At 37.3% G+C, this 27,964-nt stretch overlaps 1 protein-coding gene across 1 annotated transcript in view; it reads right to left on the bottom strand.

Moving 5' to 3' along the window:
• Positions 1-27,743, bottom strand: part of CFAP58 (cilia and flagella associated protein 58) — a 56,908-nt gene extending 29,165 nt beyond the window's left edge. The window contains exons 1-11 of the mRNA XM_021536293.2: positions 27,680-27,743; positions 26,079-26,360; positions 21,212-21,348; positions 19,349-19,505; positions 17,135-17,329; positions 14,865-15,002; positions 12,639-12,798; positions 12,324-12,406; positions 11,004-11,195; positions 6,193-6,354; positions 3,266-3,412 (exon numbers count right to left, since the gene is read on the bottom strand). Coding sequence (XP_021391968.2) covers positions 3,266-3,412; positions 6,193-6,354; positions 11,004-11,195; positions 12,324-12,406; positions 12,639-12,798; positions 14,865-15,002; positions 17,135-17,329; positions 19,349-19,505; positions 21,212-21,348; positions 26,079-26,360; positions 27,680-27,688 — 1,662 coding nt within the window. The 5' untranslated portion in view covers positions 27,689-27,743. The remainder of the gene's footprint in view (positions 1-3,265; positions 3,413-6,192; positions 6,355-11,003; positions 11,196-12,323; positions 12,407-12,638; positions 12,799-14,864; positions 15,003-17,134; positions 17,330-19,348; positions 19,506-21,211; positions 21,349-26,078; positions 26,361-27,679) is intronic.
• Positions 27,744-27,964: the final 221 nt, after the last annotated feature.

The raw sequence follows: 27,964 nt of genomic DNA, 5'->3' as shown, positions 1-27,964 counted from the left end.
ACTTATAAATATTTCATACATTATTTTACCTACCTGAGAGGTACACATTTTGTTAGTTTTTGAGAACTAATCACCAAGATAAGCAAGCATGAAGACCCATAGAGAAATACAGTAAATACTATTTTAATATAATTGTCTTATACACAATACAAATTTGGAAGTATTTTTATCTATGACAATGGTTCAGGTTGTAATTCGGGGATGTCTCTTTTTTTAATTATATAGCACATATTTAGAAAGCTTTTCAATTGAGTTGTTATTCACAGTCTGGGATGTGAGAAAGAACAGTTCACCTTCCTGACAAGGGCAACAATCTCTGCTGTATAATACAAAGCAGCATCAAGTAAAGAAAGGCTTCAGACTGGAATAAAAAAATTGGTGGCAACCAGGAAGGGAAGATCAAGATTTAAGAGCCACAGCACTTTGTTTAGTGAATGTGTAAATGAGGAAGACTGTGAAAAGAGGGGCTGTCCCTAAGCAAGAACAAGAAATGCACTGCTACAGGAATTGCATAGCACCAACACAAACTAACACTGGAATCTGCCCAGTCATTCTATCCCACTGTCACAAAATCTTCAGTTTAAGTCATATATGTAGATAAAAACTAATAGGGTCTTCCTGGATTATTAGAAGTTTTTATCACTGCCAGGCAATTAGAGCCAAGGTGGAACTAGCTGACAACAGTTCATTTTCATAGCTATGAAAATTTTCAAGCCTCAACTCAAAGACTTTGCCACAGCTCTGACCCTTATAAAGAATGATGTTCAAAATAAGCATCATCCAGTGCTGAAAGAATGAGGCTGTGATGAAGGGTGCACCTGCAAAAACATCGATTTAAGGCAAACAGTTCCATCATCATAATGAAATAGCTTGTTCCATTCTTATTTTCTTTAATAAAATTCTCATTTTCCTACACATGTAAGACATAGCTCTCTTAGTCAGTGTCAGATATTCAACAGAATTCATCAGCTGAATAAAAATGCAAGGCACTTCATCCTGAAATGCAATAAACACGGTACAAAAAGCTGCCCACAAATGTAAAACTGCTCTTGTGTTCAGCATTGCTGGATAATATTTTTTTTTATAGATCACAATTCTATGGTCTCCTTATGTTAGAAAAATATGAATTGTAAACAAGAAGTGGCATTAGATGTGGTCAGCAAACATTCATATAAACAAATCTCACTGGAACACGCTCAGTTAAAATAAATCTGAACTGCCTTGTATAGTAAGGAACATAAATACTTAAAGCCACACAAGGATATTCAGTCAGATTAAATATGACTAGAACCACAGTATGAGGGTCTGTGTACATCAGGTAAGAGAAAGGAAATTAATATACACAGTCACTGTGCATGCAGAAAAATGGTCATATTTGAAATTGCTGTAAATCAGCACAGCTCACCTGAAGTCAGTTCAGAGAATTTGTAAGAACTGAAGAACAGTCAGCAAGAAAAAATAACATATATGGGACCTATATCAATATCTCAAACCAAACTCAAACTAAAATCTTGTTTAGATTCTGAAATACTAGTGCAAGTGTTACTTTTATTGATATTCTATACTAGAGGAAAAGCAGGAGTTTTACAAAAGTTGTAACTGGGACTGAACACAGAATGCTGAAATAACAAGTCAGATTTTATATTCAGATTTCCAGAAAAATATATGCATAAACATCTACAAAATTATACAAATCACTTGACTGGCCAGTAGCTGCAATCTCCAGGGCCATAGATATTTTTTTCAATATTCAGATCCTTTGTCTAACAACTCTAACCTGCAGCCCTGCATGAAGGCAAACTGAAGCCAAAAGATGGCATTGTATTGGCTTTAGTCAGCTTGCATTTACCAAGATTACACATTTTTAAGGCCTTATGCTCTGAGGTGAGCATGTCTGCATAACCTCGTTCCTATGAATCCCAGTCCTCCATGATTCAGCACATTCTTTAAATTTATTTCCTAGGAACAGCTTTCTTACTTCTTCACATCAGTGCAAACAGGATACATTGATGCTGGCTTGCAACACAAATAATTGGGTTCTTTTGTGCCTGTGACAATCAGCTACCTCTGAATTCTCTTCTGGTTTAGTACTCAGCAGTGACACAGATAGAAGACCACAATGACCTGAAGCAAGTCAGTAATGTCATGTCAGTGTATGGACAAACCTGCTGGTGAATAATTGAGTGGGAAAACCATGCAGCAGTCATATGTTTGTCAAATAAATGGCAGAGAATTCTGAGGTGATGAGACAGAATTGAGGACTAGTTAAGGCAGAAAGCTGCACACAGGGAATGAGATGCTGTTTGACTTCTCCATCACTGATAAAACATCTCTGAAACAGATCAGGTACAAGAATACAAATTCATCACCCTTTTACAAAGCCCTATTGACATCTTGTCATAACTATGTGCTGAGAGAGGCTGAAAATTCAAAAAGTCATTGCAGCAAAGCAATAAACTGACAAAAGAAAACACTGGGAAAAGTGACAGGGAACTTCTGTTTTTTGGGTGTATTGTTTGCATTTTTTACTGGGTTTTTTTCCTTAGTGCTTAGTGAAGATTAAAAATAAACTCCTGTGAACACAGCTCTATAAATCTTTTCAGAGTACAGCAAATTGTGTTGAGATATCACCACAAATCTAATACCTTATATAAGGATGAGCTGCTGCAGCATTGTGAAGAAGGACCCAAGGATCAAGCTTGGAATTCCTTTGATTTAAGACAAAATCTTGCTGCTGTATACCACAGTATTAAAATAACTTTCTCTGCAGAGGGACCTACTAAAAGGCAATGCCTAACTCCCAAAAGACTAATGCTTGCTAGTTACATGGAAATACAACATTGTGCAGTGTAATGTGGTTTGCACTTAAAAACAGTAGAAAAAAAAAAGTTCTTAAAAATAAAAAGTTGAGTTATAAGGGTCTGCATAAAAAAGTTGGCTAAAACCAGTTTATTCACAAAATCAACACTTTTGCAAGCAAAATGGAACTTTTTACTAAGAAATGTTCAGTCACCAAGAGATTTAAAGCTTCCAACAGACAATTCAGGACTCTTATTACAATTACAATTTTAGGCAAAGATTAAATTTGTCAGATACACAGATTTCTGCAACTAGTATCTCTAAAGGGTGCTGAGTTCTTGTGCTTCAAGTACAAGATAGTTTATTAAAATACAGCAAAACAACTACCAAAGGTCAGAACAAAATGCAGTCTGGGAAATCAGGGAGTTCACCCTTTGCAAGAAAGTATCTATGCCAAGGGTCTTACTTTCATCGACTTTCTCTCGTCCTCTGACTGCTGGAATTCCACTTGTGCTTTCTCAAGGGCTATATCCTTTTCTTTGATCTCCTCTTTCAGCTGATCCACCTGACGTGTGGAAGCTTTCAGTTTCATCATCATTTCTGCTATCTCATCCTAATAGAATAGGAAGGGTGATCACAGAGAGGGTTAAAGCAAGAGGGTGTTTTTGATGCGGGGTCCAGGCTGTTTAGATGTTGGAAAATGTAGCTATGGTGCATGAAAGTAGATCTGTTGTACCTACTATAAGACATCGCTTTTTAATCCAACAGAAAAAAGAAGTTTCATTAAACAACAATTTTTCAAGCTAGCATGACATTGCAATAAAAAAAAAGCTTTAAAAGATACACTGACAAAATAATGACCATCAATCATTAGTTTAATAAGACATTTAATTTAAAGTACTGAACACACTATAAGAACTAGCAGTCAATCCAAATCACTAAGATCCTGATCATATCCATCAGTTTTCATGCTTCTAATAACATGCTCTTCCAATAAGGTCATGCACAGTTGAGCACAAGCCTTTGGAGAGAAGCTCATTTTGTGCAAACAAACATAGCCTTCAGTAAGATATCAATATATGCTAGTTTGCACAGAGGTGCAAAGTTCAAAAGAGGGCTCAGTGCTTGAGAAGGCTCTGTGAAAATATTTAGACATACTTTAAGCTCGAACACAGAGCAAAAAGGTCGCTAGCACTGAAGAGAGATCAGGTCAGTAGGAGTACTTTTACTCACAGCACAAAGGTGTGAGTACAGAATCAGCATTTCAGCTCAGCACAGTGACAGCATATGTTTTGCCTTGAAATGGAAGCTAACAGAGTCAATGATTAGACAGATCTGTTCTTCTGGATGTAATAAAAGCAGCTTTAGAGGCTATTACTCCTCTACTGGAACCTTCCACCTCACAGAGAAGACATCAATCTCTCTCTTCTTCTAGTGCTAAACCAGGGTAGCTTAAAGCTCCTTCAGCACTATCCACCATAGGTGTGGATTTACTCAACAAATGAGGGATTTTTACCTGCATGAAGTGCTTAATGTAGCTAAGCAAGATCTTGAGTCATGGCAATTTTCACCCAAGCAGTACAGAGAAAGGACTGATTAGTAGTATTATATCACTAAGCTCAGCTGTTTGCACATTCAGCCACTTCCAAGCAAAAGTTATAAAAGGCTGTCTTTGGTACACAGGCTATAAATCTCTTTGGTCTTGTAAAAGATGACAGATTTAGCATATAGAGCTCAGACACACCCAAATACATTCTCAATTCTTTACTTAATGCCAAATAGTCAGAACAGACAATTTTGCAAACTGGTCGCGTAACTAACTTGCTTAAATAAATGAATTCCTAACAGCAAAAGAAAGCCTCAGGATGAAAGCATCAGATATTTATATAATACTAACAGCCTGCCAGGATGTCTTTTCCATTTTAATTACTTGAATATTATGGTACTCTGGAGACCACTGGCAAGGTGGGCATAAGATCATCTCACACTAAGCAATCTGAAAATATTTACATCCAGCTTTATCTAAACAAGCTTATGCAAATTTTACTTCCCAAAACAAGAAAGAATTTGTCATAATGTTTAAAACAACCATCTTTTATGTTTTCTTTTTCTTTCATGACTGACTGACCTGTTACTGAACATTGAATAGCTATTTTTCTCATTGCTAAACATAACACTGCCTTGGCCAAAACATCTTTTGGGGCCAGCTATTTTCTCACACAGGACTTGCTAAAAGAGTTTAGTAATATGACAAGTAAACTATTAAAGTCTAAATATTGGTCTCCAACAACTGGAACTGTGAACAGCATAGTGTTACCACCATAATATTCAAAACCCAAAGACCAAAAGGCTGCTCTATTTTCTAACTCACCATTCTTTATAAATAACAAAATTTATTTCATGTGTTTTAAAATAAAAATAACTAGGAAAAAAATCAGCATTGTGATTTTTCAGCCATATTTCTCCTGACAGATTGTTTGGGAGCAGCAAGAATCCCAACACTGAATCCACCAGATGAGAGGCTGACTACAGTCAAGTAAAGCATCCCACATAAATGGCAAAATGGTGCATTCCTCATAGAATTCAGCTCACAGCTTGTTAGGGACTTTGACAGTTCATTTCCATGTGCTTCTCAAACAAAATACCTACCTATTGAAACCTAAGTATAAATTTGTAATTTATTATACATGCTTATGTCATAAATACTTATTTAGAAATAACCCAAGGCTTAAAATGACAGCTATCCAGGGTCCCAATATCTGCCAATTACAATAGGATTTGTGTAGTATTTTAGATCTTTACATCAGAATAACAGAATATATCTTTAAGTGCTCTGTTCTCTTCTTCTAGTTTTGTTAGTGACATACTGAAGGAGGAGATATGAATGGAAAGAATCATCTCCTGAGGAAAATGACACTCTGTGAAAGAAACAAGCAAGGCAGAAGCATTTGGTTCTTGACAGAAAATTCCACTTCAGCTGGGAAAGTGTTTCTCTGCTTTCTAAATCATTATTCACAGTAATGGGCATACTCATTCAGGGCTAAGAAGGCAATCTTATTCCCCTTATACCCTATTTCACATACATGCATACAACTCCTAAAGGGATAAAAAAGACTGGAGGCAGGATGGCTTTATGATTCTGTGGCTCCAGTGTACCATGATTTTATGCATGGTTTGAAGCAGGGATATATCCATATGATAACTGAGGACTCCAGTCCAAATACAAATGGTGTAGATAAAACTTCAGAGACATAAAATACTCCTTTCCCCAAAACCCACAGGAATGAAGAAACCACTTCTGCCATTGATCCACTGAGCTTCCCTTTAACAAATTAAAATTAAATCAGGAAAAATAAAACAAGAGCAAGCACAAGGAAAAATGTATCCTTCTACCTTAGCTTCAATCAGATTTTTACTGTACAGGGTCCTCTCTGTTCTCAGAGTTTCACAAAGGTTTTGTTGCTGTTTCAATTTAATTACTTGCATTTCTATTTCCTTCTCATAGTTGCAGATCTGAATTTGATGCATTTCAAGATCTTTCATGTGATTGAGTACCTGGAGCAAAAGGAAAGGAAAGAAATTAACATGATTAAACCATCATCACAAGATTAGAAGGATGGGACAAAGTTTGTGATTTGAAAATGAGAAGTTCAAAACCCTGTGATAAGCAGTTCTAACTACAGTTGAAAATTGCCCCAGTCCAAATACAAGTTTAACCTTTCTGACTTGCTTAGGTGGGACAAAATTGTATTTTAATCTCATACCTAGGTTTCATTCAAGACTAAAACTTATAGAGGTGCATATATTTAACAACAAGCTACTGAAAGAAAATATTACCACAGAGTGGATGCAATAAAATCAACATAAACAGTTTCCATCAAGAAACTGTTTATTTATGAAGCAAATCTAGATTTTGGATGTTGTTTTGGATGTCAGCTGTATGATAAGATGAATTAACATACATGTTTTTCCAGAAGCACTGCATGTGCTCTTCATTCTAACTACCCAATTTTTTAAATGAAAACATGACCACAGAGTTGATGATTACAAACTGTTCAGATAGAATTACTATAATAGAAAATCAGTTAATGTAACTTACACTTGGTCTGAATAAGTAGGTAATCACCATTAGTTGCTTCTATGAAAGATTAGAAATAATTATGTGAAGATTACATAAGGAGAATAGAGCATTGTGGACTATAGAAAGAAGATGATCACATGTAGTATCAACTAACAAAATCAAAAAATTTTGCAGACACCTTTCTTAAGCAGTTACTATCATAACAACACATAATGATTGCTATGTTAGAAAAATACAAATAGTTGCTAATCATTATGAGGAGATTCTATTTTTTTTATTTTAAAATATTTTTCAAAAATTTATTTTTTATTTTTCTCCTGCTATACAAAGCTGAAAACTGAGGAGCTCAAGGAAGCAGGATTCATATAGAATTCAGCATTACAAAAATAAATAAATAAATAAAACAATACTAAGGAGCACACACATCAAAAACACAGTTTACCATGTTCCCTACCCAGGAGGAGAAAACAATGCCATAAAGCCAGGAAAAAAAATTAGGCATTAAAAAAAAAGCTGAGGAATCACACAGACAAAATCCAAGAGAGAAGTCAATGTCCAAATGCAGTTCATGTCCTGTTCTCCTGAATCCACTTTTGAAAGTAGAGTTTTGGGCTAAAATACATGCTTGTATGTCAAAGCAGAAGAAGAAAACAAGTGTTTACGTCAAACAGTCAATAACTGCAAAGTTTGCAGTTTACAGCATTGTCCCTTCCTCAGCAGTAAAGCCTTGAGGAGGCATAACTAGGGGACAGGAGTTTAAATAATTAAGTATTCCACCAGGTACCTCCAACCAACTTTGAAGATAGGGGAGAGCTAAATATCAAAAATTTTATTACAGAAGCAGGAATACAATTCCAGCACATTGTAGCTGACTTCAGGTGATCCCAGGAACTGCTTACAATGCAATACAAAAATACAGTCACAGTTTATAACCTACTTCTGCCTTTTCCTTTGCTGTTTAACCTGCCAATAGTAATAGCACAGAGAAGAAATCAATAAGGCATATTTTCTATCTGGACTATGGTGATTATAGGCTGGAGCAAGTTTTGAAAGTAGGTCACTGCATTTGTAAGTGTTTTATTTGTTTCTCATACAATATAAGTGCAGTAAGATTGTGGACAAAGTTTTCTGAGTTGTGCTCACAGGCTAGATGCTGATTTTGCTTTTTCAGGAATTATTAAACCCAAATAATTCTCTCTTATAAATACAGAAAAGATACATGTAGTGTTTCCCAACACAGCCCCACGGGAGGCTGAGCATGCTCAATTCCTGTTTAGTCAACAGGCACACTACACCTCTCAGATTTGGAAATGAGGGCCCAAAGCTAAGAAAAAAGGATTTGGTATTCATAGTTTTTCCTCTATCCTAATAGCTTTTTTATTTGTACACTACACTGTCATCTACTACTGGTTACTTGTGTAGTTCTATAAACCTACTCAATATGCCAGTAATGGTGCTGTCCATATTTGCTTATCCATTTTTAACCACTCCAGGAAGTGCTGCCATGGCCTTAATGATCTGCCTATTGAGGAATGTGTTTTCCAAAAGATTACGTGAACTTAAAAAAAAGAAATGTATCTTTTCATTTTCCTGGATAGGTTGTTAACTGCAAACTCAATATTTTAAAAGGGTTTATTTGAAAAAAAACCAAAAAACAAAAAACAACCTATTAAAGACTGGTTTTGTGACTCCTCAGAAAACACAGCCAGGGAACAGTTCAGATGGAACTGAAAGATATACTCCACTGCCTCCTTTTCAACAGCCTAAACCTTACACAGAGAAACCAAATTTTCAAAATTTAAGAATTTCAATTTAAAAAGGAAAAAATCTGCTAAAAGTTGTATCAGTAATTCAGGCTACATAACAAAGCACAAGGAACAGATGTTTTTTCTTACTTGTACTGGTTAATCTAGAAGTAAGACTTTCCAACAAGTGGCAGTGACTTGAAAATAAGCAGTCAGCCAAGGAAATAGAAGAGGAAGCCATGCATGAACTCTCACCCTAAAAATATTTTACTGTTGTGTATATAATTTTGCTGACACTGTTCATCAGTTAATAGCAAACAATTGTCACAGTCAGGATGGGCATGATGCACAGAGTAGCACCATACAATTTCAGAAAGCTTTAAGCATTTGCCCAGAGTAACACCATACTACATTAGAAGGCTTCAGGCACCCACCCATACAGAGGAACATCATGTCACTTCAGAGGGCTGCTCCTCTTGCTCTTCAGCCCAAACTTCTATATACCCCTCATGTTCGTGCCTTGCTCCTGTGTGCCCTCTGTCCCTTTGGTGGGTGCTCAGTGCCCCTGGGCACTCCCTGGCTCATTGCTGTCAGTGCTGCTCACAGCTGTGCCCATTGGGGATGGGGCTCAGCCACAGCCCCACTCCCAATCACCACAAACTGTGTGCCTACAAATGATGATTCTGAAAGATGCATTCTGCAGCTCTGTAGAGTATGTGCTGCTATAAATAGCCAGACAGCTTTCAGAGCCAGAATAGCTACATCTCTGGGCTTAGATGGGTTTGGCTCTTTTCCAGCTCTTATGCAATTCTAAATGTGGGGTGCAACCTCCTGCAAAACTAGGTTCCTGGCAAAAGGTGACACAGGAGCACTGACTAGCCATAGCCTTACTGCCATCAGTAGCTCATTCCCCACCAGCTGTGAAATGACTTCTGTAGTTTTGAAACAGCTTCCCAAGTCTGAATAGGTCAAACAGTGAACCTAAATATTACCTATTTACATAATAATCCTGATCCTCTATCCTCCTACCCTGCATTTGGACTTTAAGGACAAGACTGCTGTCTCACATACTCCTGTGCTCAAAACTGTTCTTACTGCTCTTCACCTGTAAGCAGAGTCAAGAACTGCCCCTTTGGTGAGCCAAGGAAACCTGCCAGTCCTTTGGAAAGTTGCAGTCACAATGCAGGCATGACTATACAAACAGCTCAAGTGTCATAAGTAATTTACCAACTCTCTGCCTTATAAGAACTGATAGAAAATTTACATCCAAAGTAGCAGTGGAAAAGAAGAAAAAGTAAGCAAACAAACATTTGTCATTCTCACCCTCAAAATACTATGGGCAACCCCAAATAGAATTAAAAGAAAGAGCCTCGTAGCTCTGAATGTTATGAATTACTCTCTGGCCCTAGTTTACAATGTTCTTAACTCATATCTACACTGTTAGAAATGCACTGAGGGAAAGAAGCAAAATATGACTTAGCAACAAAGACAAATCTCACTTTTGTGGAATATTATTTACAAGGAAATGACAAGAGGTATTCCAGGCAACGGAGCATACACCATTCCAAAATGATTTAAAAGCCCTTGGTCAAATGAAGTTAGAAGGATAATTTTACTGTGAAAAGATAGCAAATAACTTTTGAGGTCAAACTGCTTGGAAGCAAATCCCAGTAAATCAATGAGCTCCTTGGAGGGCTCTCCAATGTGATACTCAGCAGTTAATGGAACATATTAAAAACATGATCTTGATTTTAATTCATCAGGAATAAAGTTATATATAATGATGGGCAGCAGGCAACACAAATTTTATGCAGTATTTCTCTGCAGCTGCTCCTGAAAAACTTGTCCTGCCAATGATCTTGAACATGCTGAGATGTTACATACTGAAGTAAACCTTCAAAATGTTAAGTACCTTACAAAGATGTTGAGCACTGTTAGGTCTCACTGGCTTCAATTTTAGGACAGTGGTCATATGCAAGAAAAAGTCCTTTGCAGTTAAGACAGGACAATCAAAGCATAACTTCCAACTGCATATGAGAGTTTCAGCTGTGGGATTCATGTATAAGAAGTCAAGAGGCCTTGGTTTGAATTCCAGCCCTAGCTTCATTTCACAACTGATTGCTGAATAAGAGCAATACATGGCTGGAGTCCAAGTCTCTCACAGAAAAAAACAAGTCTCTCCAATTGATAAGCTTTCCCTAGAGTGAACTGAAGCAGTAGCAGTCAACATGCATTGACAGCAAGAAATATTTGTACACTGTATGAAGATCACCAATCCAAGCTTTCTCCCACTGGCATGTTAGGAAAATTAATGTATAGTCTTCGCAGTTCTGAGAGTAAGATAGGAAAGAACCCCTTGCACAAAGAGCTGTTCCTACCTTCTCCTTGAGCTCACTCATTTCCTTGATGAAACTCTCTCTCTCCTTCTCCAATTGGTAAATAATCTTCCTTTGTTTCTGAGCTTCTATCTTATAATTTTGGATTTCTGACTCCAAGTTCTGTTTTGATTGTTCATGGAGCTTCATCAAATCTATCTGCTTCTGAGTAGTATTTGCAGCCTTGATCAAGTTCTAATGGGAACAAAAAATAATGAGTCTTGAGCTGAAAATGCAACACTGTCACCACTATGACAAAAGCATGCCACTGTCAAAGTGGATTATGGACTTTTCAATGTTATTATTCATTATCTAATTGTTCCGTTGAAATACTTGAACCTTAAATAGGATTTAAAAAACAAAATCTCTAGCACAGGTGCCAAATAGAGCTTTTTCTGATTTCAAGCTAAAACACTAGTGTCTGCATTACAAAAAATAAAATTGACAGGATTGTTTACAAGTGGATATAAGTAATGACTGGAAAATCCTTACCAGCTTTCACAGATTTTGATTGTAAAGCTTGCCAATAGTCAGTAACATTAATAATAAAACCAAATAAATTTCTTTCTCATGTCTTCAATAGAAAGTTCAAGCTTGAAATTAACCAAGCTTACTTTAACATTTTGCATAAAGATTAAACAGAAAACATCAACGTATCATCTTTACAAAATCAGCCTCCTAGTCCCACTTTAAAATTTCCTTCCCTATAAAAAACAAGTATTTGTTACCTGTCAAATCAGAGCCTCTGCTAGATCACAGGACAGTGATTCTACACCAAATAAGGCATGTCAGAAATCATCTTTTAGCACTGAATTTAGTAAATAACACTTCAGAACTGCCAATAAACATGAGATTCTATACTGCAGTAAAAGAACCTTGGGCTGATGGGAAATAATCAGTATGAGAAACAGATCTAAAAGCAAGGATTACTACTCAAACAGCCTGCCAAGCTGGTACACAGTGTATCAACACTCTGTTTGTTCTTCTATTAGCAAACAGTTTGCCTAGATTAGTACTAAACTTCATAAGATACAGAGTGTAAAAACACAGATATAGCAAACTCTTCGGATACCAAATAATGGGTCTGCAGTTTGAACTCCCTGATGGTTTATACTTAAAACTTGGAAATCTTCTGTGTGTTTATGGATACTAACACTATTTCAGTGCACAGAAAAGAAGTAGTTTGTACATCTGCTTAAGGAAATCTGAAGGCTTTAACTTAACTTTATGTATTCTACATTTCTGTGTTGCTGTGAATGTTTAAGCTACAGGCATTTCATTCTCAAGCTGTGAGGCTTATCAATATGACCAATGCAAACTCACCTGGTTTAGCATATCCCTTTCCCTCACAAGCCCATCTATGGCTCTCTTATCAGTCTCTGCCTGCTTTTTGCCTGTCTCCAACTCTAGAGAAAAAGAGGAAAGACAGTGAATTCTGGGTTCAAATTGTACAGCTGTTAAAAAAGCAGAAACAATTTAGTGGACTTTTTTTAAAGCCTTGACATTACATAACCAGTTCAAGTAGTTTTGAACAGGTTTTACAACTGAATGCATTAGCTGATGCTAATGCTTATTTGGGTACCTAGAATAACTTAAAAGAATTCAGAAAACAGATCCACCTATCTCTTAGGCACCTACCTTTCTCCAGTCTGACTATTTGATTTTTTAGCATGCTTTTTTCATGTTCTGCATCAACTTTGTGTTCCTCTGCAGTACGCAGCTTACTCTGGAGAACATCTCTCATTTTGCTCAGCTTTGAAATTTCAAGGCTCATCTGAGCTGTTTCATCCTGTAACTCCTACAGAATAGCAACAAGGAAAGGGGAGAGAAAGCATCCACGGAAAGAAAGAAGAAAATGCTTTTTTATTTGGTGTTCACTTACTCCATGTAACTCAGAAAGAAAACATGTAAGTGCTGTGGGTCAGCTGCAGAAAAATAATTAGCTAATTGAAAAATATTTAAAATAATTTAAAGAAAGCCAGCTTGGGAGAAGAAAATTATAATCAAATCTTACACTTCTGGGCTGAAGATGATCAACAAAGAACCTCAAGCTGCAAACCTCACACAGCACTACCCAATTAGTCCTGTAGATTAAAAACAGGCAGCTCTATTTTATTTGAAGCATTAGGCACAGTGAATGTGATGAGAAAGATACCCATAGTGTGGTCTGATTACATGTCCCTAAATAGCAGGTATGTGTTATCCCTATCCCTTTTATAACCTCTGGCTTTAAAGAAATAGCAAAATACAGAGTCTGTCTCATTTGCTATACAATAGAGGAAAAAATAATCAATCAAAATACTGCATAATTGGTTACTGGGAAACATAGCCAATAAATCTCAACAGCAATCAGTTTTTTTCCTTTTAAGAAGCAAGCATAACTTTGTATAATTCAGTGCCACTGCTAGGTTTTACAGCCATCACAGACTACAGTGTTCCACTTACAGCCTCAGATACTGATTCTGTGAGAAGGGGAATCCTGCTATGAAGCATCCTCTGGGAGAATGGGAATCTCCTCAGTTCTTACTGACAAAAAGCTTCAAGCGGTTTAAGAGTAGTTTGACAATTCACATTGCCCAGCACACTGCAGGATGGTATTGCAGGCACAAGCCCTACAAAAACTGCACCCCAGATAATGACTACAGCTCTTAATCTTTAGCAGCTGGGTTAACTACTAACTGGGCAGTATCTTCTATATTTTTGTTCCCAGAAGTCCTTGAGCATGACTCTGAAAGTTCCATCAACTTTTCCTGAAATCAGGATAAGAACATATATTCAAAATCCTCTGACACTCCCAGATGTAAGTCATATTTGTAAAGTTTTAAACAATGATGGCATTGAAAATGATAAAACTGGATAACCTGGAAAAGACAGTAATTTGTTTTTCAAATAAGTAAGAAAAAGAGCCTTCAGTTTGACTAACAGAAAGAAAGCTCCTATCATCCTCCATTAAGCAAATTAGAATTATCTATGTTGTATTAGTTGTGAACTGAGCTTTTAATCTGTCAGGGGTTAGTTTCTATCAGACTAACAAGCAAACAAGCTTTTTATTCAGGTGAATTAGTTATACTCAATAAAACTCAAGAAGATAATTATTTTCTACCTGAATTTTCTAATGTTTAATGTTTTAACCCCAATGGTGACACAAAATGCAAGACATGGAAAATAACATAATAGCATCCAACATCTATACATTAACCTTTGTCAAGTGCTCTCAAAATACCCTAAAAAGAATATGCATGAATCCTTTAATTCTTCCTTAATAGCAACTCATCTGCTTCTGAGTTGTATGAAATGACTGTTAAGTAATGTGAAGTCAGGCAACAAAAACCTTTTGATCTGAAAGTAAACCATCTTGGTTACTTATATTTAACTTTCTCAACTGATAATGAGGGGGAATAAATTTTAGTGTTGAAAGTAACTGCCTTCAGTGGAAACTATCCAGGACACCATTGTTATAATTTATAACCATTTTTCAATGGATTTTGGCAAAATTCAAATTATGTTAATTATTGTAAGAAAATCATTCCCCTTATTTGAAAATCTCAGGATTTAAAAGAGACCCCATGTTTGTGACCACCCATCCTTCATGAACAGGGTGTTGAACATTTTGGTTCATGTGTTTTATGAAACAACTCCTCCTGGAGAACAGGTACTACATTGTCAGATGAGAGGGTTGGAGACTACCAGCCATAGAAAGAATGGCATCCAGCATCAGCCAGATCTATTCCTAAATACTACTCACATTTCCTCCAAAACTACCCATGGGGAACTATCAGGACAAGAACTGAAGTCATCCCTGTCCCAGGTGGTAAGATTTCATTGGAATGATACAACTGGTAGAATGAACCTTCTGGAACTTACTTTCAGTTGTGTGGTCTTCTGACCAATGTCCTTCATCACATCATCAAGCATTGCACTCTGCTGCTCACTCTCTTGTGTGAGCTTTTGATATTTCATCTTCAATTGCTCAAGTTCCTTACCAGCTTTTTCATTCAAGGTCTGTTAGATTAAAGAACAATCCTATTAATTCTTCTAAATTTCATTACAATACCTACATACACCTGAAGACTGAACCTTCCTGCTACCCAGGAGACAAAAGCTGCTGCAGAATGTTGTCTGCTTAACAACCAGCCTTCACTGTCAATGAAATTACTAATATTACTAAATATGATACATTATCATAATGACATGGAGAAATCATAATTTCTAATGAACAGTAGATCCAGTTTGTTTTGTTTTTTTTCTGGAAGCTTAGCAGGTGTTTATTGCAGGTGGTAAATAGATATTTTACTTCTTGTGAGGCATTTGGCAACCATCACATAATAGAGCTTGCTACATATAATTACTGAAAATGAGTATGAGATTCAAATCAGTTCAATCAGCAGAGGGCAGGGGAGCTCTGTTTTATGACTAAGCATCCTACATAAATGTGCTGATAACATTTCTCTGGGTACATGGCTTGCTGAGACTAGGACAAAGCATTCTGCTCTTTAATTTGTCTTCAGTTAAACATATGGTTTTGTGTGGTTTTGTGGTTTCTATACAGAACATACATTTCAATACTGGAGCTACCAGATTTATCTTCTGCTTGATGGAAATTTCCTTGCAGATACTACATATAAAAATAAGGAAAGAAAAACCATCATATTTTTCACTCCTGATGAAGTCAGTATACATTGCACCTTTAAAAACATTAAAGGACAAGAAATAAAATCTAGTGTAAAAACAAGGAATATTCCTTTTTATATTGCAAATGTCAGGATAACACTGTTTCAGGCAACCCTTTATTGAGTCTTGGACAGGGGTGGCATAAAGCTTACAGCTAGTGTATCAAACCATTATCAATGTCATGTGAGAAAGGGTCATTCATTAGAAATTTCTTATAAAATAAGAATAAGAATAAAAGATTAGTAGGCATCACAACAACTACAATTGAATTGAGACAATAACCTGATGAAATTGCAATAGCTGCCTTACCTTCTTTTGAAGATTTCTACCCTGACCCTTGCAGAGTTGGATAGCCTGTGTTTTGGACAGACTTCAAGCAAAAGACCATTTAGGGTATTCACAGACACCTTCAAGCCAGCACAGGCAAGGAAGAAAACGCAAAAGTCTGGTTAATTAGCCCACACACAGTACTTTATGTGAACCCTTGGTTTCCAGGACAATTTGGATAATTGAATGTCCCTAAAATCTACACTTTGAAGGGCTGAAAGAGACTATAAAAAGGAGGAAGAATGGAAAGAATGAGGAATTGTGTATACAATGTGATTGTCATGGCAGATGATGGAGCTGCCCTCAAAAGCTGCATTAAATCAGTGATATTCAGATAATTAATCAAGTATTCTCTTGATCCCTTTTTTGAGTATTTTATTAAGATTTTGTGTTGAAAATTGGCAGAGACCTCTACCTTCTCAAATTCAAGGACCAGAAGGGAAGAAAAAGCCATAAAAGTTATAAATTTGCAAGATACACACAACTTACAAGGAAGTTTCCTTGAGGTAGGACTGGTTTACAGTGATGAGATCTCCCCTGCCATTTACTGAAATTGCTTCTCTGAGAGTATCTCAAAGTCAGGGGAAATGGACTGAAAACCTGAAAATTCACACACTTGCAGAACACTATGTTAGGACATGGCCAGATAAAGTTTTTAGAAACAGAATGAAGAAAATCAATCAAAAAGGTTTATGAAGACATTTCCTTGCCCTTTCACAGGCTTGAGAGGCATATAAAAATTATTGTGAAAAAGAAGAAAGAAGGGGATGGAGGTAAAATTATTTTACTAAATCTCACTAGACACAATCAATAGCAAAGCTGGCGATATAGTCAGAAGTCCAACTGGCAGTCTCCCGCTCCTATAGATCATCCATGTTCTTCATAGACTGTGTCTCATTTGCTGTGATTTTTCAAGATGAACAATATCATTGCGATCCACTACCAGCTTCTGTGAGAAATCTATCTGAAATCTTTCAGCAAGCTTTACATACTTACTTATTAGTAAATTAATATTTTTATTAAAATATATTACCTTAATCTTTCTCCCTCTCCTTTCAGGAAAATCCATTTTCTTCTTAATTACAAATTTTACTTTAATCTTAGACCTGATGAATACAGTGTGCCATGTACCCTACCTTCTGCTCTCTAAGGTTATTTTCTATTTTCAGTTGCTCCTCTTTGTCATTCTCTATTTGTTGCTGTAACTTCTGGACCTCAGCTTGCTTGTTATCCATTTCAGTTAGAAGATTTTTCAGCTCAGTCTCCATTTTTTCCTTCTTTCGTGCCTCTCGTAATTCCTCGCTTTGACGCAGCTGGATGTCTTGCTGAAGCTATAATAACAGAGAAGAAAACAATTTTAAATTCTGCTGCCTTTTATTCAGGAAAACAAGTCCTCTCACCTCTCTGATTATGCTTGATTTTAAAAACAAGAGCTTCTATATTACTGCAACCACCACTGTATGCCAGATCTTCTCAGAAGTAATTATGTTTTCTAATGGTTGAACAAAATATTCTGCATGAGGGCCCTATTTATTGATTACAAAAATTTGTTTAACACCAGTCAGTTCACCCAGACAGAAGGGCCTGATACAGCCCAAACATAAAAGCATTCTTCTGGAGATACAGTGGCATAAATGCCTTTAGTGTTATAAGTTACTTGCAAAATAGTACTTTCTGAATGCAGCATTAAAATTAATTGGGGCTTGATTTTGTATTGTAAGGACTTTTCTTCTTTTTATTATTCTCTCTGACTAGCAGAAACACTTATTACACAGATATTAAAGGAGAGAGATGTTCATTTTCACAACTGGTCTCAATCTTTCTACTCTCCAAGTTCCTATGTGGGAACTCTGAAAGAGGAAAATTTTGTCATATTTAATAGATTGTCTTGTGACTCCTGCTCTGCCTCTCCACAAAAATTTGATGGAGCAGAATCAGCAGAGAGGAGACACAGGGGGCTGATCCATATGGAAATATTCAGTTCAGCCAGGGACCAGCAATTGAAAGATGTTCTTTGCTTAAGGATTCCTTCCCCTCTGAGCCCACAGATGAAAAGTTGCCAGAACTAACAGGGTCTTCAACAGGATCTTCAGAGAGACATTGTCATTTAAGCACTCTGAAGTGAAGAATAATTTCATACTGGGAGAATGGGAGGTGATTACAAATGCTGTAACAATTCTGTAAATTTAAGGGCTGATGAAGTGAGTATCAGAAGATTAAGGCTGCCAAGATTCAACAAGTTTTGACTCTTTCCTCTCATTCCCACAATGCTGTCAGAAAAACAAAGATTTTATATTCTCTTCTTATACTTTACCAGTCCTGTGCTTTATAAATAGAAACAATTTCTGTGCATGAAACCTAGACTGATCATTACTTTTCTATTTGTGATTTATAAAAAGCTGAAAGCCAAATGCTCCTTCTACATCTTCTCTGTTCTTTAAGTGTGTTTTTCTACTCTTCCTTTCTCCTGGTGTCTTGCTCCAGTCCCTATTTATATTCTGCTTTAATTCTTTCATTTCTCATTATTATGCATATATAATTGATATATCAGAGTTCTGTGTCCCCTCTTCCATATTTTTTGACTTTCCATTCAGTGGCTATCCCACTGATCCTCAGCCTTCTCTATCTCTAGCTGCTGTATACATTTCAAGAAAGCCATATATATTGATCACAAAGAACAACTGTTTACTCAGATGGTCAGAAAAATAGAAAGCCTGACTTCATGTAAAGCAGAGATGGAGTATGACTGCTCTCTACAGACAATTGTGTGGTGAAAAATTTAAGTGGAAAAGCAGTAATCCAGAATCAGAGTAAATAAGAAAGTAGGAGGTACCTAACCATGAAAAAGTAAGAATCTGGGAAAAGCTTCCCATAAAGAAGAAGGGACAAAATAACTTCATTATTTTTAAGTCAGATTTTGATACATTCTTTAAAATGATGGTATCTCATAATATGGCAACCACTGCCAACAGCAAGGGACCAAGAATCTCCATTCCAGGCTGATGTTCTAAGTGTCTCTTTAGAGACATAAGGATTAACAATATAGAAAACATCCCATTTCTTCATCATTGAAGAAGATTACAATTCACAAGAAACAACCCTAGCCTCATTGGGGTATTGAGAAGCTGTGGAACCAGCAAATGCTGTACAATGTAACAATACATAGTACATAGCCTGGAACTACAGAAAAATATAAAAGTCATTCACAGCAGAGTCCGCTCAGAGCACTCCTGAAAATGTTTAAGATGCAAAAGAACAGGTGGTAGCCTCCTAGTCACTGGAGATGAATTGCAAGTGTGAGATAGGCTCAGGACAAAGCCTAAAGCCACCATCTGGTGATCAGTACAGACCTGCAAAACGGATTGTTCTGCTTCATTTTTTGCCTTTTCTGTTTCCTGTTGCTGCTCTGTGACCTCAGTGAGACTTTGACGTAACTTCACAACTTCTGATAACAGTTGGTCTCGCTCTTCTGTTACCTCTTCTTGAAGTCTTAGCAAATCCTCAACACTAGAAGAAAGGAAATAATAGTCAAGCAGTGTCACGGGCCATTTCTCTTCTTCCTCCTATGCCAGAAAGAGGAGGTTTTTAGTTTTTTTTCATTTTAAACTCCTCTGTATGAAGACTGATGGTCAACTGAATTATATGCTTTATCTACTGTGTATAGAGTGACCATCAGCCAAGTCAAAACTCTTTCATATTGTATCACATCCTCATGGGTCTGAATAAACCTTCCATTTCCCAGAAAGGTAACAGGGGAAAAATTCCCTCTTCTATACCCACTGCAAAACAAGACAGAGACCAAAAATGCTACAGTGTTGTAACCTCTCTGCACCTCACCTGACCGGACACTTAACTAGGTTATGTCTGTCATAATGTAAAAATAAAAACTGACTCTGTTTTGACACATTTGCAATATGAAAGGTAGTCCAAGCTGTGGGTTTAAGCTCAGTCTTTAAAAGCAGTCTAATTGTTGTAAAAGATTATTGGGTTTTCAAGGATGAAATCTGCAAAGGAGTTACTTAGTCTCATGGTGTTGTCACGAGATAGGGTATTTAAGCATGGAACTGGAGGGCAATACAGAGGGAACTTCAAGAAGAAATTGTACACTGGCAGGTCTCAGCAGCCTGGGCAGAGTAGGAAACAGAAGTGAGGTGTTGGCAAAGTAACAGCTCCTGGCTCTTGCAGGAAAATGCAGAAAGCAACTAGAGAGAGAAGACTTCAAGAAGAGTTATACTAGGGGAGGTTGAATTACCAAAGATTTAGATCCAAGGAAAGCTGTTAAACAGGTCCAGAAGGTGTCAGGGACAAAAGGTGAAGGAGAAGATTTGTCATGGACCCAGGTGGTTTATGTGGTGGCACACTCCTTGGGGAGGGAGGTGTCTGAGCACACTGAAGACCTCCTGTTTTTGCAGCCTGGATACCCAAAGAGGGCAGGGACAAGTATGTCCTATACATATCCCGCATGCATATTGTAAATAAATACCTTAAACAGTGTGAAAATTTTAAGTCATAATCAGGCAAGCCAACCACCTGCAATTTCAGTAGAAAGTGCAGAGGCCATAGGGTCAAAACACTTTATCTTATCTTTGAGTTTAACTTCATGTTACAACATAAGCAGTCTCTGAGGACCTGATACTACAAACAGTAGGTTCTGGAGAGCTTCTGAGCAGCTCCAGAGGATAATTATTATGTGCACAATACAATGGCTTAGAGGCTCCATCTCAGACTAGGTCCCTCTATGTGTGTTTGGTTGAAAAAAGCAAAACATAATCTTGAAAGTGTATAGAATACAAACAAGAACACAGACAGTGTTAAAGCCCTACAACAAAGCTAGGAACAGAAGAGAAATCAAGTCTCCTGCCCTCCTGATTTATATACTTGACCTTGCTGCTGTGAAATGTAAAAATGTTGACAGGATCCTATTCTCAAAGTATGCTGAAGAGTTTGTCAGATAAAACAATATGACACATACTGAGAAAGTGCATAGTATTCATTTTACTTGATCTTTCAGATTAATCCAACACTGAATGAACTCAGTCAGAGCCTGATTCTGTATGTGTTCACTGCATAAACACACAGACAAATAAACGTGTATTCATGAGAAAAGTAAAAGACAGAAAATATCTATGTTTTCCACTGTGTCTACATGGCTAAACAAGGTACAATGATAGAAAATCAGATCAGGCTTTCCCTCTCCCTGAGGAAAAACTTACTTGTACTCATGTCCAGCTCTTTCCTTCATTAAATTATTTAAGTGTGAAATTTCTTTTTTCAGTGAGTTAATTGTTTCCTTAGTTTTCTGTTCCCTTTCATAGGCTTTATCCACCATTTTCCAGGCCTTTTCAAGCTCCTATAAATGAAATGGGAAATAATTACATAAATTAAATTGTGTTTTAAAATAACCACAAATTAGAAATTAATTGCCTCATACTCTGCTTATTTGAGAAAATAGATTTTGTGCCTTTTCATTATTAGGTTCACAACATTCCCCTTCACTTCGTATCTTTTGTTTTAGCTGAGGGCACAGACTCTGTGAGGTTATGATCACATGAGTACCACCAATATCAGTAAAAATTTACTAACAATTCAGTGCCCACAAAGGTATCATCTACTTAAATAACTCATGTCTGTAAAATTCCTATTAGCTGTTAGGACAATGAACATCCAATTTGATTTAGATGAGAAAAAGGTGTTACTCAATTTTTCTTCCTCTTGGTGCATTTTCATCTGTGAGGACTTAGTGTAATTTGATTTTAACAAGTTTTTTAGACAAGGCACAATTCTTATGCCAAATTTTAGCACATGGTGTTACTTAAATGACATATTTGTGTGCCTCTCACAAGCCTAGGGACAGGAGAGGAGGATTCACTTAATTTTATAACTTCCTCTGCATCTCCCTCCCTTGAATCAGACCCTTATGAATCAAAAAAAAAAAAAAAAAAAAAAAAGGCTTATTCCTTGCGAGGTTCAAATGAAGCTATGAAGCTCCTACCATTTCTGGAATCCTGTGCTAAAAAAAATGCAGAAATTCAGCAAGTGACTGGACTGGAAGGAAAGTTCCTGAAGTTTCAGTAAATCATGAAGATACTACTTTTACACTAGAAGTCCCTGAGCTTCAAATCACAGCATGATGCTCTTTTCTCAGCTGGCTCCTAGCAGAGGACTTCATGAACTTGTACAGATTCAGACCCCCAAGTGTAGCTGTGCTGTTCTACATTAGTTCTAGGGTCTCCCCAAGGAAAGCCTTGCATCATATGAAATTAGAGCAGGAATAAAATACTTTAGAAACCATCTCCACAAGGAAGAAAAAAAATTTAATTTATATCAAATTGTTTACAGAAATTCTTTATTGTAATTGACATCTCTGTTTCTTAAAAAAAAAGGCCCTATTTAATGTTAAATTATAAATTATGACAGCTATGTTATATTGTTAATATACTTATGAAACCCTTAAAAATTAAAAGCTCAAATTATAGAACTAGCAGAAGTAATAGGCTACCAGATTTTGCTGAAAGATAACACAAAGTACGACATCTGTAGCCTCTTCAAACTGCAGAGGGAATACATTCCCATTTTATTTATTCAACTAACTCAGCATATCCAAATTTGAGAAACCATCTGGAACATAAGATCAGGAATTTTTGCTCTTCCTTTTTTCCCCACACATACCAATAAAGAGGTAAACAATGGACTCTCCTTGCTCAGAAATTCTGAAATTACAGTCAATTAAACTCACTACCTACAAACAGTATTTTCATTACTTAATAAATTATGTAGTTCAAAATTTAGCCTGAAAAATTTGCTTTTTCTTTTATGTATCAAACATTTTTAAACAGTTTTATATATAAAATGAATTTTTTGTCATGCATTTTGAGTTCTAATTTCCATTCAATGCAGAAATTATCATACATAAAGCATTAAGTATTATCTAATAAGTTACAAGTTCTTCATTTATTAATACCTTACACAAAAATGCTAAATTCTGGAATTTAAATAAATGCGTGTTGACTAGCAGAAAAGCATAAAATATAACTAAATAAATGTGTTTCAGATTTGTCAACCTGTAAGAGGCAACCATCCTTTCTCTAGAAAAATGCAAATTGAAAATAAGATTAAAGCTGATTACTTACATCAGAGCTTCCTTCTAGCTGATTAGACTGTGATTAAAATTGGTGAATTAAATCATTACAATTCAAGTTTTGGGGAATGGGGCTGTTGAATAAAATCAATAAGCCTCTGAAAGGTTTTCGTGGCTTCAGAGTCTTTTATGCTGATGAGTATTTGCAAAAGTGATCTCTTGAAGTCAATGAGACCATTCAGATAAGCACTGATTTCACGTCACCCAAAGCTGAGCTTTTTGAATTTTATCTTTGGCATGTAAAAGATATTGTATTGAATTTGTATTGATAATACTAATTTTTATCAATAAAGTAAGAAGACACAGGCGATGGCCACTCTAACAAGCAAAATCTAAACAAGAATTTTCTACAGACCAGCATCAGCAAAACTGAGCTTCACTGTAGTTGCTCCTTGGTTGTGTCTTCTGCTGTAAGAGCAGATCAATAGATCTGTTATTTTCAGAAGTAAAAAGGAGCAAAATATTTTGATGATGGAAGTCTTCATAGAAGAAATATTCACATTGTTATTCAGTGTGAAATGCTGCAGTAGGTCAGCAACACGGGGTAATTGCAGTACAAGACAGGTAGGTAATGCATGGCAGTCTGCTGCATAATTAAAGGAAGTACACTGGATGTTTGCTGCTAGAATAATTCAAAAATCTTTGGAGAAGTACTGAACCCTGAAACTTGTGAAGCGGAACTTATGAAGTGTGACTGGTTCATCAAATACCCCAAAAGATCACATCAGTTTCATTGCTCTGAAACTGAGAATTAATTAAATTTCTTATTATATTGAATTTTCTTCTTATATTGGATTTATATGCCTGGAAATTGAAAATTTGGTAATTTCAATCAGGGCAGCACAAGTGCCTATAAATTCCTCTTCTAGCATTCTTCCAGTGCAGACTCATGGATCAGTGTCCCTAGCCATGAAAAATAGAATTGAATTCCCTTCATTATTAGCTTGGCCCTTTGTTCCTTTGATATGACTGTAAAAAGCAGATTGTTATGTCCAGTTTATTAAAACTACAAAACAGATCTTTAACTGCCACCTGACAGTTAACAGCTGTTGATTATCACTGACCCATGTCCTACCAGCCACTGATCTGTGTGCTTAACCCCTGCCCCAAACCCTACTGAGTACAAACCAGCTTCACATGGAGAAAAATTTTTCTTCTGCAGCTTTTATTTCTTACCCTAATGACCCATCAAGTCACCAAGATGTAGGGTCTTAATTTGGAGCAACTATTCCATTTTTACAGCAACTGTAAGAACAGACCCATCAGGATTCTTTTATGGTTTATAAATAATTAAATTGTGGCCTAGATTGTTTGTTTAATTTAGCACTGAAGAACATAATCTTGGCTACTTTAGCATTTGAACTTCCTTCAACACTTAGCTTGGATACATGGGACAAACTTTGAATGTTAACAAAATTGTAGTGAAATATTACAACTCTAATAGAACTTTCCTTCAGAAAGAAGAATAACATGGAATATAAAGGATTTACTAAGCAAAATCTCAAACAAGCCATGAGCAATTTAAACAATATCCAAATAATTCTTGAACTTTTAAGAGAAGGACTAATCCTCACAACCAAACTGAAAAAGTATCAGCTCTATACTTGGCTCACAGCATACCACTAGAAATGAAATGTCCCATGTTGTGCATTGCTCATCATTTCTAGCAGGATCATATTGTAAAGCAGCTTTTTCACTAGAAAATCTCATAATGGGTTCAATAGTAGGCGATATGGTTCAGTCATATCCTGCTTGAGCTTAAAATTAGCTGCTGAAATTGGAAAGGCTCTTATTTTCCCAACATTTCTGCTCCTCAGTTTTATGATGTTACCAAGACATCTCCTCAGTTAGGGAATGTCTTGAAGGATCAGCTCTCCTACTGTTCACACACAGAGTACTGGCATGTAATAGCAAAAAGGAAATTGTAAGGATCATTGTGGTTCCTGATGTTCATCTACCAGGTTTTGATTAGCAGCAGTGAAAATCAACATGATTTTCCATGCTTTTCCTCCTCCTTGAAGAGGTTTTGGGCAGTACCACGGGTTTGCAAGCTGCAGCCATAGGATGACAGTGCTGCTATTTATATTTACTCTTAAAGTATTTTCTTCATAATTCTAAGGACAAGAAACTTCATTTCAAAGAACTTCTATTTCTGCAGTGCTCAAAAATCACTCTGGCTTGCTACACTGACTTTATTTTACTGGAACAAAACACTTTACTGTAAGGCATGGAGGTTTCCCAAATAAGTGCTAAATTAAAGCCTATCTAGGTATCACAAAGCTAAGTTTTTGAACCACCAGAATGAAGAAGTTCCACTTATGATCACTTGGCAGCTTTAGTTTTCTGACAGTGAAATTCACTGTAAGCCTAAAAACATCAACTTTTTTTAGTGAGCCAAGCACTTTGATTTGACAGAGTTTAAATCAATAATAACAAACAACACATCAGAGTAAATTGGTGAAATCACACTGAAATGCTATATAGGATTCCATTTCAAAAGCACTGTGAAACATGTATTTACATAAGTTGTCACTTCCCTAGCCTAAAATCCATACTTCAAGAAAAAGTAGATTTTTTTAATGTTCTGGCAATAGTTAACATCCAAGCAGTCCTTCAAAAGTACTAATGAATCAAAAACAGTACATTAATTTGAAAATGTGCCATTTTACAGAGGGAAAGCCTAAACAAAAACTGTTAGTAAGTTCTTGAAAGCTGACAGAGTTGGTTTAGTGCAAATAAACACAGAAATGGATTGAAACTTGTAAATATACCAGGCTGAGCAAACAAAGCAAAGCAGAAGTTAAACTGGAGATGCCAGCTCTATGCTTAAGTCATCCAGCTAGTTCTCTACACAAAATCAAGTGTTCTTACAGGTGCTTTTCTTATTACCATGTTTTCCATTAACAATTTCAGATCATACTTCATTCTACTCAGAACTTTACCGACTTCAATGATGATATAGTTTCCCCATCATCATGAGTGAGTTTGGTGAGCACAGCTACTTTAGATGACTTCTCCACAAGCTCAGCACTCAGCTTCCTGCATTTCTCCATGAGGTGCTTTTCATTTTCACGAGACTTCTTCATAACAGCAAGGAGCTTCTCATATTCGACACGGAATTTTTCCAGAGCTTCATCTCTGTTCAGTATACTGATGAATTCTTGGGAGTCTTTTTCCAGTGCTTCAAAGGCACTTTCTTCTATATATGGATTGCCAGTCTCTTCCTGAGTGAAATAATCAACAAACAGGAAGAATTGAACATCTCACTTATGACCCCAGAATACAAAAAAGTAATATACTGAGTGTATCACAGCTACTAAGAAATCATGACAAAATTTTCTGTACTAACGGTTCTTCTGCTAGCATACAATATGCATGTTCTAGGATATTTTTCAAACACATCTCCTCCAATTTTACTGAAATAACTTGTGCTTTAGCAGCCAGAGTTCTTATAATTGAGTCCCACAACTGCTTTAAAGACAAGTCTATAAAATACCATAATTGTGATAGTGTTTGAATAATGCATCAACCACTAAGGAAACCTAGTATTTTAGCCCTAATTCTGCCCAGTTCTCTACACTCTAAAGTCTGATTAGTTTATGATTTCTGTTCAGATAGTACCAGAGACATGCAGACAAGCATGTCTCAAAGCTCCAGTAATGCCAACAGAATCCAGTTCTTCCTCTGTGGGAAATGCTACTGTTAAACCTTACACAAGAAGACATTTTTCATCTAGCTTAGTTCTGATGCCAAATCCTTGCAAATTCACCTCTGAGGTGGTCTCACTAGGATAGGGAAGAACCTCAAGGGCAACTTTAACACTGCAGCCCATGCTCCGGCCACCATCAAAGAATGATCTGAGCTGTGAGCTGAAGCTTAGTGTGTCCTTCCTTCAAACTTGCTCTGGGACTCACCGCTCTCTTCTCATTTCATCCTCCTCTACTAACCACAGACTCACAAAATGGTTTGGGTTGGAAGGGGCCTTAAAGATCAGCTCATTCCAACTCCCTGCCATGGACTTTCCACTAGACCATGTTGCCCAGAGCTCCATTCAGCCATCCTTCCAGGGATGGGCCATCTGCAACTTCTCTGGGCAACCTGTGCCAGTTCCTCAGCACCCTCACAGTAAAGAATTTTCTTCAAATATCTAATCTAAACCTACTCCCAGTTTGAACCTGGTCCCCTCTGTCCTGTCCTGTCCCCACTACATGCTCTTGTGAAAAGCCCCTCTCCAGCTCTCTTGTAGGCTCCCTTCAGCTACTTCAGTCTTGATCGTGTTTGTGATTGTGAATAGAGTTAAAAGATGAGCAGTAATGAGGGGGGAGGCAGGGCGGGAATCACACCCACGATCTTACATGTAGTTGCTCCTAAAATTGAAGGGTTACTACTGCCGGGGTACAAGTAGCCTGATTGCTCCTACTTTCAACACAGGACCTGAGGTCAAACAGGCGACACATAAACATGCACGGGTGATGTTGGGCTTTTCCTCAGGTGCAGCCTTCCTCCTGTCCAGGGACAGGAAGGGAAGGGCAGGTTGAGTTACCTCAGCCATGCTGCCGTCGGGTGAGGCGGCGGGCTCGGTGCAGAGGCGGTGCCGGGGCGGTGCCGGGGCGGTGCCGGTGCCGGTGCCGGGGCGGTGCCGGTGCCGGTGCCGGGGCGGTGCCGGGGCGGTGCCGGTGCCGGTGCCGGGGCGGTGCCGGGGCGGTGCCGGTGCCGGTGCCGGTGCCGGGGCGGTGCGGTGCCGGTGCCGGGGCGGTGCCGGGGCGGTGCCGGGGCGGTGCCGGGGCGGTGCCGGGGCGGTGCCGGTGCCGGTGCCGGTGCCGGGGCG

The sequence above is a fragment of the Lonchura striata genome, chromosome 7 (assembly GCF_046129695.1).
Source record: "Lonchura striata isolate bLonStr1 chromosome 7, bLonStr1.mat, whole genome shotgun sequence".
Taxonomy (NCBI): domain Eukaryota; kingdom Metazoa; phylum Chordata; class Aves; order Passeriformes; family Estrildidae; genus Lonchura; species Lonchura striata.
This window is presented reverse-complemented; position numbering and strand designations above follow the sequence as displayed.